The following is a 20,013-nucleotide window of genomic DNA, read 5'->3' as shown; positions in this document are numbered from 1 at the left end:
TGGTACTAGTCTGAGTAGGCAGTGCAACTAGAATGACTTGATGTCAATGTATTCTTTCTGAGTTTGGGCTCCACTTGGCTTCTAGTCGCCCTAGGCAGAGAGACCCCAGGAGTGGAGACTGCATTAATTCCCAACAATCCAGCTCTAAAGCATTTAAAGAATCTACTGGTGAAATTCACATTCCCTGAAATATTTCAGGTAAGGGGAATTAGCAAGGCACCCTTGGGCAGAAGGGCCAGGCTCTCCTTAGTGTAAACATTGGCCTCATATATAAGGCTGAAATTACTCTCTAGCAGTGAAGTACAACTCTGCTTGCTTCCAGTTTCACGGAGTGGGTGGGGGAGGAAAAAGAAAGGAAAAGGAACAGTGCTGCCTTTCCTTCCCAACTTGCAGTTTTATAAATATTTGAAAAATGTACATGGAAAAGAAAATCAAATTCATTTTCAAAAAATGCAGATACATCATGGCTTTAAAGAAAATTAAATGCATTCCATGCAAGAGATTATGGGTATACACATTGCAAAGTGGAACCATTTTAAATAAAAAGTACTGTATCACGTTTCAACTTTGAAACCCATTTTTCAAATTCAGAACAGTTCTTCTGCATTCGAAACAAGCTTTTTAAATCATTTTGAATGACTCCCAAATTCGAAACAGAACCATTCTGAAGTTGAAATACTTCCAGAGTGACCAAACCCTTAGACAGTATTTTGAATTCAGGACATGCATTTTGAGTGTAAGATAAACATCAAATGGCGTGTACTCGGTATTGAATTTAAAATATTTTGCACAACCCTACCAGACAGCTAATAATACAGAGAGGAAAAAATAGAGAAGGCCAAAGAAAAGAAAAGTAAGAAGTTTAAAGACGGATAGCGGGGATGAATCTGGGGAACATCAAGCAGCAGCAGGTCAGGAAAAATGTTTAATAAAAAATTATAGACTGAGAAGGAAATGGATCATTAAGAAAGTACTGAAAATAAAAGAAATGGCTCTTGTTCCAAGTGATGGAAAGAGCACTAGGGTGGGGGAAAGAAAATTAAGAGTCAAATATTGCAACAGTGAACTAGCTAGCTTATATACAATAGGGAGAAAAAAGATAAACAAGGCAAGAAGATAGCATGAAGAGACCTAAAAGTCAGAATCAAAAGCTAATGGCAACCATCATGAAAAGCCAGCACACAGGTGGAGAGAATGAATCACTAGTATAGTCTTCATCCAATTATCATTCTTATATAATTGGCTGAATATTACAGAAAGTCAATAAAAACAAGGTTTTCTTCAGTTCATTCTCTCTTTTTGAAGCATCATTGAAGGAGTGACAACAATATTAATGATAAACTGATATTTCAGGGGACATAGAAAAGCCAGTTACTTAAAATCATTTCAACGAATATAATCAAAGAATGTCAAACTGCCCTGACTGATTTGATTATATGCCATCAAGTCAGTGTTGAACCACACAGATATTCTCCAAGATGACCTGTCCCTAATCACCTGTCCTTCAGGTCTTTTAATGCTGGTTTTAGGATGGTTGACTCCCAAAAGCAGAAATTGTCTATCATTACAATATCCTCACTGATAATTCTAGGCTTGCTTGTTGTGCCTATTATGATTAGTTTGGCCTTCTTTGCGTTTAATTTTAGTCCCATTTTTACTATGCTTCTTGATACTATTTTATGGTTCATTGCATAGTCAGCCAGATGTTCAGATTGCATTTGGCATTTTATCCACCTATTGAGTCCTTTCCAAGGACCTACGATAGGCAGATGTGGATGTTGATGGTGTTAGAGACATTCTCGCAGGATGTAAGCTGCTCCGAGTAAAGTTGCTTTTTACAACTGACTGATGGTGAATTTATCAATGCTAATGGACTTCAAGTGGTGCTCCAGTTGTTTTGAGATTGCATCCAAGGTGCCTATTTATCTGAAATGGTATAGGATTTTCTGCTTGAGCAGGAATTGGATTAGGAGACTCCAAGGACCCTTCTAATCCTGTTATTACTATTGGTATTACCTTTGCTGTCTTTTGCCACAATCATTCTATTTCTATTTGCAAGTGGTATCATTATTAATCTCTTTTATTCATTAAAAATGAATAAAACATGAATAAGAGCCTTGGTGGCGCAGCAGACTAAAGTGCTGTTAACTAGCACGAGCTGCCTGCAATTACTGCAAGTTCAAATCTCACCAGGCTCAAGGTTGACTCAGCCTTCCATCCTTTTGAGGTAGGTAAAATGAAGACCCGGATTGTGGGGGCAATAAGCTGACTTTGTATAAAAAAGAACACCACTTAGGGGCCCCCGAAAGCCCTACGAAGCAGGTATATTCAAAAGTATGAAGGCTATTGCTTAACGCACTGTAAGCCACCCTGAGTCTCCAGAGAAGGGCGGCATATAAATTGAACCAATAAATAAATAAATAAATGAAACTCAGGCAACTGAACATTTAAAAATGTGTCACAAATACGATTGACTGGTGCTAATGGTTGATACGGTTTGCTGCCAGCATCCTAGGTATCGACCAAGTATCTTCTTAAAATGTATGATGTTCCGAGTAGCAGAATTTTTTGCAGTTCCACTGGTGTTATTGCAGGAAGCTGTAATTTCTTGATGTATTTTGTAAAATTCTTGGACATGGTGCCAAGTTCCCCGATGACAATGGATATCACTGTCACATATTTCATCCATAACTGTGTAGTTTCGATGTCCAGGTCGCAATATTTCATGATTTTTTTCTAGTTCTTTTTAGTCAATTCTGGCATCTCCTGGTACAGCGATATCAATAAATTGTACGCTTTGGTTTTCGACGACTGTGATATCTGGCGGGTTGTGTTCTATATGACCATCTGTATTCCAAAGTCCCAGACGGATCGTCATTTAGAACACAACATGCCAGATGATGATGATGATTGACTGATTTATTTAATCTTCAATTCAATTCACAGTCTGGGACTGGTAAGAAGTTAACAAGTCCTAACTAAGGACCTAAGAGCTGTTAAGATAACGTCCGAATATATAGGCAGCTCCAAGTAAGGTGGGTTTTTTTTTTTTTTTTTTTTTTTGCAAAGTCAGTATATTCAGGTCTAAAAAGTTCAAAATTTCCATGTATCTAGGCAACCCTTTGGTGTATGCTCCAAGGGCTCCTATTACTATTGGTACAACCATTGATTTCTTCCTCCACAATTGCTCAACTTCAATTTGCAGATTGTGATATTTCATTATTTTCCCCAGCTGTTTCTCTTCAATTTGTGCATCACCTGGTATTGCAATATCAATGAACCAGGCTTTTTCTTTTCTACAATAGTGATATCAGGTGTGTTGTGTGCCAGATGTTTATCTGTTTGGATTCGAAAGTTCCACAAGTTCTTGACCTCTTCATTTTCAAGAACTTTCTCAACTTGATGTTCCCAGTAATTTTTGCTGCATTCCAACCCAAACTTCTGGCAAAATTTCCAATGTATAATTTTGACAGCTCAGTCATGACATTGTAGATAATCAGTCTGTGAGACTTTGCTGCAGCCACTGATAATATATCCACTGTTTCATCTTTCTCATTGCATAAGGAACACTTGCTGTTGTTATTGGCGTGTTGAATTTTTGCTTTCACAGAATTAGTCTGCAAGGCTTGTTTGTTCTTATACTGATAATTATTATCATCATTATTATTATTATTAATCATCGCACAGTCAGCCAGATGTTCAGACTGGGTTTGGCATTTTTACTACCTTTTGAGTCCTTATCAAGGAGTTGGGATAGGCAAATCTGGATATTTGACGGTGTTACAGATATCATTGCAGGATGGAAGCTGTTCCAAGTAAAGCCGCCTTCTGTAATTGACTGATGGCAAATTTGTCAATGCAAATGTTCAAGTGTTGCTCCAGTTGTTTTGGGATTGCACCCAAAGCGCCTATTACTATTGGTATTACCCTGGCTTGCCTTTGCCACAGTTATTTTATTTCTATTTGTAGGTGTTTGTATTTTGTTATCTTCTCCAATTCTTTCTCTTCTCTTCTACCGTCTCCAGGCACTGCCACATCCACTATCCAGACTTTTTTGTCTTTCTTATCGACAATTGTTAAGTCCGGGGTGTTATGTGGCAGATGCCTCTCTGTTTGAATTCTAAAGTCCCAGAGCAATTTAACTTCTTCATTTTCTATTACTTTCTCTATTTCATGGTCCCACCAGTTCTTGCTTACAGGCAAATGGTATTTCTTGCAAATCTTCCAATGCATCTTTTGTTGCTACTTTGCCATGCCACTGCTTGTAGTCAATCTGTGCAATCATCTTGCAGCAGCTTACCAGGTGGTCCACTGTTTCTTCAGCTTCTTTGCATAGGTGGCACTTACTTTCTGTTGTTATTATTATTGTTGTCATCATCATCGATTTAATCTTCAATTTGATTCACAGTCTGGTAAAAACTTAACAGTTATTATTATTATTATTATTGTTATTATTATTAGTAGTCGTCGTCGTCGCCCACAGCTCACAGTTTGAGACAACTTTATTACTAGAGCTTGTATTTTTCAGCTAGCAGAATAGTGTCATCAATATACCACAGGATATTGATGTTTCTTTCTCCATTTTGAAAACATGCTCATCTTCTTCCAATCTAGTTTCTCTTAATATAAAGTCAGCATATAGGTTTAATAATTAAGGGGAGAGTATACAGTGAGAGTATGACTCACTCTTCTGCAACCTGGAACCAGTCTGTTTCACCATATTTTGTTTGTAATGTGTCTTCTTGATTTGTTTATAGGTTTCATATGAGGACAATGACATGTTTTGGGATTCCCCTTTTCTAAATACATTTCACAGCTTGACTGAGTTGGAGGGTCTACAATGAACTTATTTTCATGTAACTATTTAGAATCTGGGTGTTAGGGTGTTCTGAACAACTAATCCCACACACACCATTTTTGTCTTCAAAAGTGCAGAACAGAATACTAACGACAACAGATGTAAAATTTTAAAGTCAGAGAGGGGGATCAAAAAACCCTGAGTAGAACAGCTGAAAGAGCAGAGAGATTGCCTTACTTCCAAACGAGATTACAATAGCAGCTAAGAAAAGCACAGGTAAGTACAATAGAGTACAATCCTCTATAAACCAAATCCTTTGTCAAGGTTCAAAATTAGAGAAAGCCTTAATGTAGTAGTTTGCAACAACTCCATTTAAAACACACAGTTCAAAATCTATTTTTAAATGGAACAATACTGGCATCCAGTGGCCATCATAATTATTCAGACTGGAGTACAAAGCATATAATAGTTCCTTTAGTGATAAAATTTGTTAAATTTGTAATGTAATCTAACCACTTTATTTTACATTTCATTACAACATGCAACAAAACCTACCTGGTAAAGCAGTGATAAAATCCCTTTGCAGCATGGGCTTTAAATAGGAATTAATATGTCCATGCTGATAGTGACACATTCGTGAAATGAGGTGTTCCACAAATTCAACCTGATCTGATTCAGACCACTGGTCAAAATACTTAATACACAAGTCTTTTTCCTTTTCGTAATTTCCTTCAGATGGTCGTTTCCTTGAGACTATTACAGATGAAGTTCCATTGCTTATCTGTTTTATGAAAAACACAAAAAAATTATGTTTCCTCTTTAACTTTTAGAATACTGTATTGCAGATATTAATCAAGCTTAGTTATTCACACTTTGCATGTGATACGTTTAGTCTAAACAGTTTGATTCACTTCCAAGAAACACCAACTTGTAGCCTTGTTTTCCCAATCCTGAATGAGAAATTTCTTATCACCTGATACATTCTTTATATATTTGTTTCCATCTGGTTTTCATTAGAAAAGTTAGCAACTGAAATAGTCATTAGATTTATTCTACCCCCCCTCCCCCAAATACAGAATAAATACTTTATTCTTAATAAAATCTTTGACAGTAATTAAAAACCTTATGTATTCATCACAGTAACTGTGGCTAAACAAGTTGTTACTAACGTTCACTATGTACTAAAGTACAAACTTCAGACTTTTTATGCAAAGTCAGTTTTGACACACTGTGCAAAGTTTCATACACATTATGTGAAGATGCAGCTTTCTGGAAAAAGGCTCTGATGCTGAGAAAGGTGGGAAGAATGCAAAGAAGAGGACAACCAACAGCAAAATAGATGGACTCAGTTATGATGAAGATGAGGGCACCATTGGGAGATTTGAAAGAACAGGTTAAGGATGGCTCTGTTGGTTGATAGGAAATGAAAACGACTTGATGGCAGATAATCAATCATTCAAAATACAAATATTTGCCAGAATATTTTACAATTTTATACAAGCAAACTGTTGCTAAGAACTTACAAAAAAAAAAAACTCTGATTAAAAAAACAACCACCCAGGCCTGAAAGGATTAGATCAGGGGTGTCAAACTCGCGGCTTCACACTTCACTAAACTGAGCGTGGGCGTGGCCAGTGCATGATGCATCTGGCCCATGGGCCATGAGTTTGACAGCCCTGGATTAGATCATGTACCAAATCAATAAATGTTTGTTTGTATGACGTATATAAAGTCAAGGACTAATTAAGCATCCTTGTTTGGTATTGTACAGTCTGGGTAGACAATTCCAATCTCTACAATGTGAATACAAAATAAAATAAAAATCAAGTGTCAAGTGAATGTTTATCTCCACAGCTATTAATCTTCATGTTGGAACATGAATAATGGCAGCAATGCTCATGGTCTCTCATATAGGCAGTACACATCTCTATTTCTGTACCTATAGCACCATCTAGTGACTATAGAGAACTATGAGATCAGCTACAAAAGAAAAAGGATCAAAGAAAGTGAAGGGAATTCAGAATATGTAAGCAGAGAATCTGGAATGTAAGGAAGGTGGGCATAAAAATGAGGAACCCATAGTATGGATCAACGTATCAGTTAGAACAGACTAATAAACAACTATAAAGAACTTTGCATGAGCTTCTTGGGGCCTCAGTGATCAAGAAAATATTTTTAGCAATTCTGTCTTGTTTAGTATTAGCAAAATAAAAGCTCTTACAGCTGCTCCTTATTCAATAGTATATTAAATAAAACCAGCATCAAAGAGAATGTTTCTACAGTAACTGTGTAAATTATTAAAAATAATATTAAATATAAGGAAATCTGAATCAAGCCTACCTGCCACAATGTGTTTTTCTTTGGAGACTCATCTTCATTCTGATCCTCCATTACTGATGTGTTCTGGGGAAAAAGAAGAAATACAAGTATATTTTCTTCTGTGAAGCTTTCAATGCCTTTCACATATTTTCTGAGACACACCTGCACATTATACAATTCTACTTAATAGCTATACATAGCAGCAGAATTGCTAGCCATTACTTAACTTCATCACAAATACAAATGTTTATTAAGGGGGGGGGGGGGAGACATTCTTTTTAATAGCTGAAATGCAGCATTTCAGTAGTCCATCTTAAATGAGAGCCTAAAATAAAGTCATTAATGTATAATAAAAGCTACTAAACTGCTTGCCTGCAGCACTATCTCATTTATCTAACCTTCTTACCAGGCTTAAGACTTGAATTTCAAGTCAAACTTCTCAAAATATATCTACAGCAATCATTAGTACATGAAGATATACACCAAAGCAAGGAAAAAATACCGTATTTTGGAGGAACAAGAGAACAAGAAACACCGAAAAAGCAACAGCAGAAAATAATTCAGACATAGTCGCGTGAAAAAGTAGCCCTGTTTAGAGTTTTTTTTCAAACACATGTGGATATAGTAATATTTTATCTTTATTCAAACAGTATATAAAAATAAAAGTGATTTAATTGGACAAAAAAACTATGAAGAATAGTTGTTGCAATCATTTATTTAACAACAAATTAATAGACGTATCATTTCCTTCTGTGGAAAAAGAAAGACACCCCTTGGCAGAAACAGTACGTGGTACTGTTCCCTCTGACACTTCATATCTTATACCAGGGGTGGGCAATTAATTTTCCCAAGGGGCCACATAAGAAACTGGGACTGTTGTGGAAGGGTGAACCAATAGGGCTCTGAAGGTGCATAGGTACATACACATGCACATACGTAAACTGGAAAAAAAGCAGTTGCCTTCAAAATAAAAGTAATGCAGTTGTATTGCATGCATGATATTTACTTATTTACATTTGATTTCTAACTTCCAACTGCCCTCAGGCAGGTCGGACAGGGACAGCCAAAGGGCCGGATGTGGCCTGGGAGCTATAAAATGTCCAGATATGTCTTACACTGCAACTGTCTATCAGTCTCTGACATTGATTAAGAGGGATTTTTTCCCCTCCACTCCACTATATAGGATCTTTTCAGCTATACAATCCATTTCTAGAAATCCTTCATTTCCTCCCCCCCCGCCCCCAGCCATTTCTTGGGGAATTTACCACAGATTAGTGGTAAAATTGTTTAATAAACATTTTATAATGTTTAATAAACAATGTTTAATAAACATGTTGCAAGGTCCACTTCCGGCTGAATTTCAGTCTTCTGGCAGTTGTTCTCACACTACCCTCAAGCACCCTCTGATACAATGAAGAATTAATAGTGGAGTCTGTGATGGACAGACGCCCAAGTCCCGATGCAGCCAAATAGCCCCAAACCATAACATCTCTACCACATGCTTTTGGGTTGGTATCAGGTTCTTCTAGGGAAATGTGCTGTCTTTGGTTTTCACCGAACATGTAGCCAAATAAGTTTATCTTTGCCTCATCTGCCCAGAGCAGACTGTTCCAGAAGATATGATCTTTCATAAAGTGTTCATGAACTTGCCTTGCCCTGTTCTTCTTTTTGGACAGCAATGGTTCCTTCCTGGCACACCTCCCATGTGGATCTAATTTCTGCAACTTCTTTATAATGGTAGAATCATACATTTTGATAAGACCAGTCCTCACACTTTCAACTGCTGCAGCATCCCTGCAATCATGTAATCAAAATTTGGGTATTTGGCAACCAGCATGTACTTATGAGGGTTGCAGCACTCCGAGGTCATGCAATCGCCATTTTCAACCTTTTCAGGAGACTTCCAACAAGCAAAATCAATGAAGGAAGCCAGATTCTCTTAACCAACCATGTGCTTCACTGAATGACTATGGAGATTCATTTAACAATTGCAGCAAAAAAAAAAAGTGTGTGATTCACTTAATGACTGCATTGCTTAATGACAACCATTCAACTGTAGCCATAAATTGAGGACTGCCTGTAGAAGTTTTACTTATTCTTTTTACACAAAAAATCTGCATCTAGATTTACTTAAGTTACACAATGGACTACGAAATGTAAGTGGTGCATGATATTTATTATATCTCCCTTATCTATCAATATTGCTGAAGATCAAACATCTATATCTATACAGTATGTTGAAAAAGTCAAAAAGTTTTGACTAACCGTTTCACATGACAAGTGTTTAAATATGTTTCTACAGTGCAATGGCTCAATTATGCCTCACTTGCAATCCCCTCCTGGACATTGAGACCCCAATATGAATGGGAACAAGAATGCTTGCTTTTGCTTTGCTTGCTTTTTTAATTTATATGCCGCCCTTCTCCAGAGACTCAAGGCGGCTTACAATGCGTTAAGCAATAGCCTTCATACTTTTGTATATTTAAACAAAGTCAGCTTATTGCCCCCACAATCTGGGTCCTCATTTTACCTATCTTTGAAAGGAAGGAAGGCTGAGTCAACCTTGAGCCTGGTGAGATCTGAACTTGCAGTAATTGCAAGCAGCAAATGTTAATAACAGTGCTTTAGTCCACTGTACTATCAGGCTGTGTCCACAGCTGCTTCCTCCCTCCCCTATCTCCAAAGAGAAGCAATAGGTTATAAACAGTTGCTTGAATCTATGCTGAACATCACATGCAGAATGGCACCAAAGGATTTGAAAGACAGTGGGGAATCAGTGAAATATGAAGTTATTTGAAGTTATCACGGTATAACTGAATGTTGATTGCATTCCTATTTCCAACAGCATAACAAGAGTCCCAGAACGTCAGCCCTCCCATGTAAACCAGACAGAAAAAAGGGCTAAATGAATAAATTCTACTTTATTATAAGACTAGAGTACCAGAATCTTTCAAATATGGAAGTATCAACTTCCTGCCTCTGGTTTCAACTGCTTGATCCATTAGGGCAGGTCCTTCCTAAATTTCTTTCTCTGACTGTTAAGCCACTGGGAGGTGGGGGGGTGTCGAGGGTCCAGTCTCTCATCTGAATGATTCCTAGGCTGCATCTCTTCCCCTTATTCTCCAATGTAATCCACACGTTCCATTATATAGAAATATACACAAAACTGAAGGAAATTATTATTAAAATTGGTTTGCTAGTTGCTCCCCCCTCCAAGACATACCAGTCTGTTCCCCAAAACCTGTGGGCATGTTTTTTAAAATATTTGCACCCAATTAGTCCAAACTGAAATTTCTAACTATGCAAACAAAGAACCATTTACCTCTACCTATGTAACAAATAATATATTCATAATTAGTATATAGGAAGAGCTATGAGATATGAAACCTCTATTCTCCAAGTCATCAGAACTCACACCAACTTTGACACAGCAAACATTATCCACACTTCCAAATTGATTTTCATATGCAGTCCCTTTTTGTATGTGACAATTGTTTGACACCTAGTGAGAAACTTGTATGTGGAAAGTGACAACTCTAAGCCTAGCCTTTGAGTTAGACCCATGCAACACAATTTCTTCTGCACTGCTATTCCCATCTTGAGGTTTCTTCATGAGAAGCAACCAACTGGGACATCTGTGGGTGATCTTAAGACCTCTCTTTGTCTGGAAAGAAATTATGAAGAGCCAGTCTACTCATCAGCTCATCATTTCACCAGAGTCATTGGCTTCACTTTTAGCAAGCTGTCTTTAGTTCGCTATTTCTTGCCCAGAAATTATAAATGACTACTTTACTCTGGATTCTGAACTCCAGCTTCAGTTGAGCAGTCTCTTTCTAATGAACCTGACTGCCAATAAATTATTTTTATAAGTCAGTTATTAACATCATCAACAAACCCCCAAAATAAAAAATAATTAAATATCGCAATTTGCAGAGAGGGAGAGAAAGAACATACAAAAACATTAGCAAATGGAAATCTAGCTAAATATCATTTATACTGTATTATTATAGTCAAATATTAGGAGGAGCAGCTAAAGCCATCTAGAAGAAATCACAAAGGTATTATTGCAGGTATCTTTTACAAGTGATTGCAAAAATCCAGCTACAATAAATGTTAATGTAAGAAAACTTGCTGAATGTCTTCCAGGACTATGGAGAGTAAGATGTCAAAGCACAGTGACATGAAGATTCAATTGTATTTAGGTATTGTAAGCTTAAGACTATTAACTGTGAGACAACTCGCCCCACACCAGCAGGAGCAGCCCAGCAGGACGGCCGAAAGCAGCGCTGCCAGGAAGGCGAAGAGCCCGTATGAGGCCAGAAGCAGCATAGGCAGCTGCTCGGCTGCCAGTGGCCAAAAGTGGCCCAGCAGTAGCAGGGCCAACAAGCAAGCCAGGCAGAGGCTGGCGCACGCCAAGAACTTAGGCCATTGCAGCTGATTGAGGCAAGACTGTTCTTGAAGGGGGCATAAGGCGCGTGGGGCCTCAATCGGCTGCAAGAGCGGCCGGGATTCTTTGAGGCGGCGGCAGAAGGTCACCCGCCAATCAACTGTTCCGCGGACCAAGCTGCCGGTAAGAGGGGCAGCTTCCCCCCCTGCCCCCCACCTCCTGGTACATGGAGAAAAAGTAAGACCTCCCCGAAAATAAGGCCAAGCGCTTATTTTGGGGGTCAAAAGAAAATAAGACCCGGTCTTATTTTCAGGAAAACATGATAGTTTGGGGGTGGAAATTTCATTAGTCTTGTATTATGCCTTCTATATAGCATTCATATAAAAATTAAATATCCTTATTGTGTCCATCAGGTGTTCTACATTTATTCTCAAGCAAGTATTGACACATCATCTATAGATGAAAAAAATTGAGATGCTGATTACCAACAAAAGCAGTGCTAAAAAGTTGCCCAATATAAGCATTTTAGATGGCTCATGCCTGCTTCTTGAGCAGCTTTCATCCCCAGAACGATGTTGTATTCATTAGCTCCCTTTTTAATTCTTTGAACCACTCAGAAGAGTAGAACTTAAGATTTCTTCAGGCATTTGTCTAAGAGTACAAACTTTGAAAACTGAGTAGAAAGAATGGATGGTCCCTTATTTTCCTTACACTTCCACATAAACGACAGAACTGCATTCACTCCACTTAAAGAAGAATTCTGCACCTGATCCAAGATTTACTAAAGGACGACCCTGGACCAGACTGAGATATATGTGAATGAGAACAGTTCTTTTAAGATTTTTCATATGAATGCAGTACATAAATGTTGAGAATTGTAAATCAATAAAACATAAATACACAGAGAGAATGAAAGCAGCCACTTAATTTGAATTTTGCTTTTAAAAATTGTGAACTAACAATTCCATCACTATAAATATTTCAGTGGCTTCTTTTAGAACTTGTATTCTATTTCCCTCTCCTTTTTTTCTATTCAGTCCACCTGTTCTTTCAAGATAAAATGTGGTTTTTCAAGTGACTGGTACATTGTTTCTTAGATTAGCTTTCTTACATTAGCCTGTAACATGTAGTGACTTGAAATTGAGTAAAAAGTGGCACATGTACATTGATTCCACCTATTGTTATTCTCAACATTTATGTACTGCATTCATATGAAAAATCTTAAAAGAAATCAATAAAACATAAATACACAGAGAGAATGAAAGCAGCCACTTAATTTGAATTTTGCTTTTAAAAATTGTGAACTAACAATTCCATCACTATAAATATTTCAGTGGCTTCTTTTAGAACTTGTATTCTATTTCCCTCTCCTTTTTTTCTATTCAGTCCACCTGTTCTTTCAAGATAAAATGTGGTTTTTCAAGTGACTGGTACATTGTTTCTTAGATTAGCTTTCTTACATTAGCCTGTAACATGTAGTGACTTGAAATTGAGTAAAAAGTGGCACATGTACATTGATTCCACCTATTGTTAATCTCCATTCCTTTATCCTATGCTGGAATACATTGGGAATGGCTATATCTACTGTTGTGGCATTTTACACAACCATTCGAACCAAGTCACCTGCAAAGAGAAAAAGAGACACTGAGAAATCTTATTGGCACAGGAATCAGAGATAGATATAGGCTCATAATAAATTGTGGTATGAGAATAACCAAGACACCATCCCCTCCCCAATCTTCTATACTAAAATTCATGAAGGACTGGGAATTGTTTATTCTGCTTCCTCCATAATTATTATCATGTGCCTGACAGGGGAAGGAATTCAATTGCTCAACATCTTGTTCTATAGGGTAATAATAAAGAGAGTGCTATTTTAGTTTTGAATTTAAGGTTGAACTAGTGCTGACAAAAAGTATTCACGACCCCTTTAAAAAGCAACTTCAACTTCAAACAGACTTTAAGAAAAGCTCTGGACTAACCATGGCATCTTTGCACCTCAGAGAGCATCTAAGATTTCCCATCAGTCAAAACACATGTAATACAAATCCTGATATTAGCATGCTGTGTATATCAAAGTCATACTATTAAAATATAAAAATCAGTATTTGGTCATGTACTATGGAGACATTTATTTGAGGCTGCAGAAAACAGGATATAGTACAGATGCCACTTCAATTATGAGTCAATTTATCGCAGCAGTGAAGATCACAGCACACTAAAATAACCACATCAACTACAGAGAAGTTCCCCCCGTGAGAGCTCTGTGTAAGAGTAAATTACAAAGTAAACTGTTCAAAAGCAAATTAACTGAAAGAGCAACAAAAACGATTCCCATGGTCGGGATCTGAGTACAGTGCTGACGTACCATTTTCAAATGCATATTCTTTAGACCCCAGGTATCTACTAAGTATGTGGACATCTGCAATATTTCTAAATGGTATTTTTGGAACCATGAAACAAAATGACACACTTTGCTGCTCTTTTTTAATTAATTCATTACATTCAGACAATAATGCTGACTTGGGTCAAAAACATATTTATGCTACATAGTGACATTCTGAACAATGAGAACTGCAATGAGAGAACACTCTCACACTCAACACTTTTAAATTATATTCTTTAAGCAGGTCAATACCCTGTTTCCCCCAAAATAAGACATCCCCTGATAATAAGCCCAATTGGGCTTTTGAGCGCATGTGCTAAAATAAGCCTCCCCCTGAAAATAAGCCCTCCCTGAAAATATTTAAATGCAGAGCTGGAAATCAGATAAGAGGGCAAGAGGAGCCCCATCTTGCTCCACGCATCCCAAAATAATAAGACCTCCTCGAAAATAAGGCCAAGCACTTATTTCGGGGTTCAAAAAAATATAAAACAGGGTCTTATTTTTGGAGAAACACAGTATATGTGTGATGTTATAATGACGATCAAGAATTCTCCACTCAACAGCTTTCTGAAATATAAGCAGTTGACTATGGAATGCACTACCTTTCCCCCAAAAAATGAAGGGGGGGATCCAAAAGCAAGAATAGGAATGGCTCTTAGCTAGCTAAAGGAAATATTTGAAGCTGTTATTTTTGCCATTGGTGCTAAAAAGGATTACCTGAATGGGTGTCCAAACTACTGCATTTCCCATATTCACTGTAATGAATATGGGTAATAAACATGAAGCATGCAGCCAAATTTGCAGAAAGATGTTGGGTTTAACTTAGTACCAAAGTTTCAGCTAGCTTCTGTTCTCCACTGTAGTGGGAACAGCATCCAAGAATGGGTTGTCCTTGTCTGTCAGCCAATTAGACTGAGTCTGTCAAAGCTGCAAGGACACGCCCTCTGCTAATCGTCCCAGCTTTTGACTCAGTCTTGGTCAGAGACAGACGTAGTTCTTTTAGCTAAACCTATTCTCGGATCATTCTCCCATTACAATTCAATCAACATCTTGAATCCACATTGGACTGTCAGCCGGCTCCCAGCCTCGGCTGGTGGAGCCGGGTTTTTCCAGCGCGAAGGGCTTTAGCCCGACCCTGCTGAAGGCTGCATGGCGGCGAGCCAGACGAAAGGACATTCCTGGCAGGGCAGCGAGCAGCAGGATTGCTCAATGCCACTGACTTTTGGGCTGCGCTGGACATCAGCGATCGGCGCTCCTCTCTCTCTGGCTCACAGTGAGTTATTTGCTAGCAGCTGAGGGAGCGCCAGCTAGCAAGAGCGGCCCGGATCATTGGAATGTGAGTTCAGCGCCGGATGGCTGTCCGATAGCCCAGCCTTAGCCTCTGGGCTCAGAAGTCACCTGAGTCCCTGCCAGGGTCCCGGGCAATCTCCTGAGCAAGCGCCAGGCTTTAGCCGCCCTCGATAGCAGCAGGGCCCAATTCGGGCTACCTGCTTGGCCAGAAAATGGCCCAGGACACCATGGCTGCTGCCATTAGTGCGGAGACTGCCCTTTGCGACAAGGATCCGGCTCTCTTGGCCCCTGAAGGTGGAGGTTCAGCGGGACCCTCTGGACAGAGGCTGGCGGGCAAGAGAGCTGTGGCAAAGCTATCCCGGCACTGCAGAGCCTCCAAAAAAGCCTCTAAGGCCTTGGAGATAGACGGGGTTCGGCAGCAGAAAGCTATCGATCGGGAGATTGAAAAAGCCTTAAAGAGAGCTGACCATTGGAGGGAATCACTTCAGAAGGTCATGGATCAGGCAGCAAGTTCATACCTTTTTGCCTCGCAGCCGTTAGAGCTGCTGGGGGAGTTTGACAGCCTCCCAGCCTTGCAATGGTCACTAGATGACACTAGCGAGCAGGCCCTTACTAATCTGCCTGGCAACAGGGAGCCTTTGCTAAGCTTAGCTCCACAGGCTTCTCACACAAGTTCTGCCTGGCAACAGCCTGTCAGGCATAGAGGCCACCTTCACTCCTATGGCCGCAGGTCTCTGTCCAGATCAAGTGCCTGCAAACAAGGGAGAACTAATATCAGAGGTATCAAACAGGGAATAGCAGCTGGCTTACAGTAGAGCCACAGACCTACTTCCCTTCACTCTGATTATCCCTTGCCTCATGCTTTATTCCCAGTGACTCATACTTCAGGGGAGTTTTCTGCATCGCATGGGCCCTACTCCCCTAGCCCTTCACACCGTTCTTCGGTGTCTGAAGAATAGACAGACAGGGATCTGGATTTATCAGAGGATGAGGGGTTACAGTCAGATCAGACTGAATTTGTAGGTCTGTTCAGGCCAGCTTTGTTTAAGTCGTTATTTTTCAAAGCAAAAAAATCCACCAACATGGCATCTACTCCATCATCTTTGATCCTGTACCAGGACCCTCTGATTCTGCAGGCTCCTTATTTTCTGAGCCAACCAATAAGGCGGAAGTGGTGCCATCTTCCTGCCTATTTTTAGATGCTGTATGACAGTGGAGGGTTAGACAAGGCCTAACCCTGGTTCACTGGACAAAAGATTATACAACATCAGGCCTGAGATCTCAAAGGAGCTTATGGTGCCTACGGTGGACACCCCGGTGGACGCATTAATGGCGCAGGCCAGGATACCAGAGGCCCCAGAGGAAGCAATCCTTGAAGAATATACACCAGGTGGCCTCCTGGGCCGTCAAGGCTTCCATTATGGCTTCGTTCTTTAATAGAGCCTCTCTCCTCTGGCTAAAGCAGCTACAGGATTGGATCCCGCTGGAAGATACCAGAAGCCATCAGGACTTAAACAAATTGCAGGCGGCTCTGGAATTCTCTGCGGATGCGACACTAAATGCTGCAAGGTTTGCATCAAAGGCCATTGCCCCAAATGTGACTTCCAGGCGACTTCTGTGGCTCTGCCAGTGGCAGGTGGTTGCCAAAGACAAGTGGACACTGGCCTCCGCTCCATTCTCAGGAGAGCGGCTCTTTGGAGATTCCCTTGATCCAATCCTGGTGGAGGCACATGATAAACGTAAGGTCCTCCCATCTCTCTCCCGGCGAGCAGAGTCCCGCCCTGCCCCTTACTTCTGATGCCAAACCTTTTGGGGGTCGGACACCGGGTTTGGGCCACCGCATCCGCAGCGCCCATTTTTTCAATGGCAGGAACAACCCCAAGATAGGGCAGGGGGTTATAGACAGTTTCCTCCCAAATGGCCCTTTCGAGGGGGAGGAAGCTGTTCTTTCAAGCGACAGAAGTAGCTGCACCATCAATCCTCCCATTGGTGGCCTATTTGGCCAGGCGTTGCCAGGTGCTGATGCATGGATCTTGGAGATGGTCCAGTCGGGCCTCTCCTTAGAGTTCCTCTCCACACCACCGAGGTTTTTCATTTGCTGCCCTGTTTCAGGGCTCAAGGCGAAGCAGGCCCTCATGGAAACTGCTATTCAACATCTACTGGATATCCAAGCGATTCAGCAGGTTCCAGAGGACTAGCAGGGGTTGGGATTTTATTCCATCCTCTTTGTAATTCCGAAGCTCTTTGGGGGGGGGTATAGAGCAATCTAGACCTAAAACGATTGAACTGCCTTATCATCTACAAGCGGTTCAAGATGCAGTTTCTTCAGTCCATTTTGGATGGCATTAGGGAGGGCGACTTCCTCACTTCCATTGATCTTACCGAAGCTTATCTTCATGTCACCATTTTACCGGAACATAGGCAGTATCTTAGGTTTTATTACACAGACTGGTATTATCAATATAAGGCATTGCCATTCGGCCTATCGTCAGCGCCCAGGGCGTTTATGAAAGTGTTGGCTGCCTTAACGGCACACCTCCGGACTCTTCCCATGCGTGTCCAGTGCTATCTGGGCGATATCTTTATCCAGTCCGCCTCTGTCCCCCAGGTGTGTGAGGATCTCAGATGCACCATACAGGTGCTTCAGGATCACGGGTTTTCAATAAACACCACCAAGAGCTACTTCACACCAACTACCAGGTTGCTGCATTTAGGGGCGGAAATAGATACCTTGGCGTGCAAGATACACCTCTCCCAGAAATGCCAGGCGATTATTAAGGAATTGGCAGGTAGTCAGCAGGGACCGTACTGGTCCCCTGGCCATCCTCTCACAACTCCTGGACAAGATGGTATCCTGCATTTCTATTGTGCCTGGGCACGCCTTCATGCCAGGTCACTCCAGTGGTTCCTTCTCCCTTATCAAAGGGCAGGAAGGAGCAATTCCCATTCCAGAGTCAGGGTACTACCAAGGGTGATACGCTCCCTGAGATGGTGGGCTTCCCTGGCGATTACTAGGGGAAGTCTCTTCAAGGAACCTGAACGACTAGCACTTACGACAGATGCCAGACTTTTGGCTGGGGAGCACACCTCCAGGGTAGGATGACCCAAGGACAGTGGTCACAGGCAGACCTAGGCCACAATATTAATTGGCTAGAACTCAGGGCAGTCAATCTAGCCCTTCGACAGTTCCAGGACATAGTGTCGGGCAGACATGTTCTCATTCTGACCAACAATGTGGCCATTAAGGCACACATTAACTGGCAAGGGGGTAAGCATTCTAAGGCCTTTATGAGGGAGGCAGAAAGGCTGTGCCTATGGGCTGAAAGACGTCATTTGTCCCTGCGGCTGGAGCACATTTCAGGGGCCACAAAAGTACAAGGAGATTGGCTTAGCAGGGCCACAGTCGATCATGCAGAGTGGCGCCTGCATCTGACTTTGTTTCAGGAGCTGACGGACCGCTTCAGCCAGCCAGCTGTGGACCTCTTCTCGCCACTCCGGACAACGCCCATATGGCAAGGTTTTTTGTGAGGTTTGCGGTTCTGGGTGCGGAAGGGGTCGATGCGCTTCTCAGCCCTTGGCCACGAGAGTTCCTGTATGCCTTTCCCCCTCTTCCTCACATCCCGATGATAAGAAAATTCTGATGGAACAGGCAGAGGTATTGCTGCTGGCCCCACACTGACCAGGTGGCCATGGTTTGCTGACTTAGTTGCTCTCTTGGTGACCAGCCCTTGAAGGATACCGCTGGACAGTGACTCCCTCAGCCAGGGGGTATTGGTCCACCCAGACCAACAGCTGGACAAGGGTCTTTCGTCCAACACAATCCATTGCCAGGTAGCAGCCCTGTCATAGGTCCTGTCTTGCAGGGGGCTGGATTCCCTTGCTCAACACCCAACTGTCTGCAGGTTCATCAGGGGCACATTGGAGCTGACCACGTCCCTTCATCTTCTCCAAAAGCTGGGACTGTTAGCGGAGGACGTGTCCTTGCAGCTTTGACAGACTCAGTCTCATTGGCTGGCAGACAAGGACAACCCATTCCTGGATGCTGTTCCCACTCAACGAGAAGGGTATCAGGTAAGACCAACGCCTCCTCTCTTAGGAATTTATTTAAACATATTATTTGGCAAGGGATGTGTGATTTATTTTATATACATTCTGATATCAATAAGGTTCACAGGATGGTTGTTGTGAGAAAAATAGGAGAACAATATTTTGGATAGGTTCACTACCTTGAGTTTTTTTTTTTTTAAATGGGAAATGTGGGATACAAACAAACCAAACAAATGCACTCCAGATAAACATTTTTTTAAAAAATCGGTTCCATAAGAATATGGTATCTGGTCTAGTGGTTAAAAAGTGAAAGATTTGTTAAGTGAATTTATCCCATTTTACGACTTTTCTTGTCACATTTGTTTAGTAAATGATTGCAATTGTTAAATTAATAACATGGTTGTTAAGTGAATCTGGGATATCCATTGACTTTGTTTGTCAGAAGGTGGCAAAATGATTCCTGAACACTGCAACCATCATAAATATGAGTCAGTTGTCAAGCATCTGAATGTAAATCATGTGACTACTGGGATGCTGCAGAGGTCGTAAGTATGAAAAATGGTCATAAGTCACTATTTTCAGTGCCATAACTTCAAATGGTCACTAAATGAAGTGTTGTAAGTCAAGGACTACTTGTATAAGATTCCCAATAGGCAATTTATCTAACGTGTGGTCCAAGATACTGTTCTCTCTCTTTCTTATACAATGCATATAATTCAAATAATATATATACTACAGGTAGCCCCACAACTGGGATTGGCATTTGCATCATAAATCGATAAAGTG

The 20,013-nt window shown here is 40.8% G+C and overlaps 1 protein-coding gene across 4 annotated transcripts in view; it reads right to left on the bottom strand.

Moving 5' to 3' along the window:
- FBXW11 (F-box and WD repeat domain containing 11) overlaps window positions 1-20,013 on the bottom strand; it is an 83,096-nt gene that overhangs the window by 23,452 nt on the left and 39,631 nt on the right. For all 4 annotated transcript variants that reach the window (XM_070933043.1, XM_070933044.1, XM_070933042.1 and 1 more), the window contains 2 exons: window positions 7,139-7,201; window positions 5,354-5,579 (listed from right to left, as the gene is read on the bottom strand). In XM_070933043.1, the coding sequence (XP_070789144.1) occupies window positions 5,354-5,579; window positions 7,139-7,201 (289 nt within the window). The remainder of the gene's footprint in view (window positions 1-5,353; window positions 5,580-7,138; window positions 7,202-20,013) is intronic.

The sequence above is a fragment of the Pituophis catenifer genome, unplaced genomic scaffold (genome assembly GCF_029215685.1).
Source record: "Pituophis catenifer annectens isolate HBS135680 unplaced genomic scaffold, rPitCat1.0.hap2 SCAF_1, whole genome shotgun sequence".
Taxonomy (NCBI): Eukaryota; Metazoa; Chordata; class Lepidosauria; order Squamata; family Colubridae; genus Pituophis; species Pituophis catenifer.
Note: the sequence above shows the minus strand (reverse complement) of the source record. Positions and strands in the feature narration are given on the sequence as shown.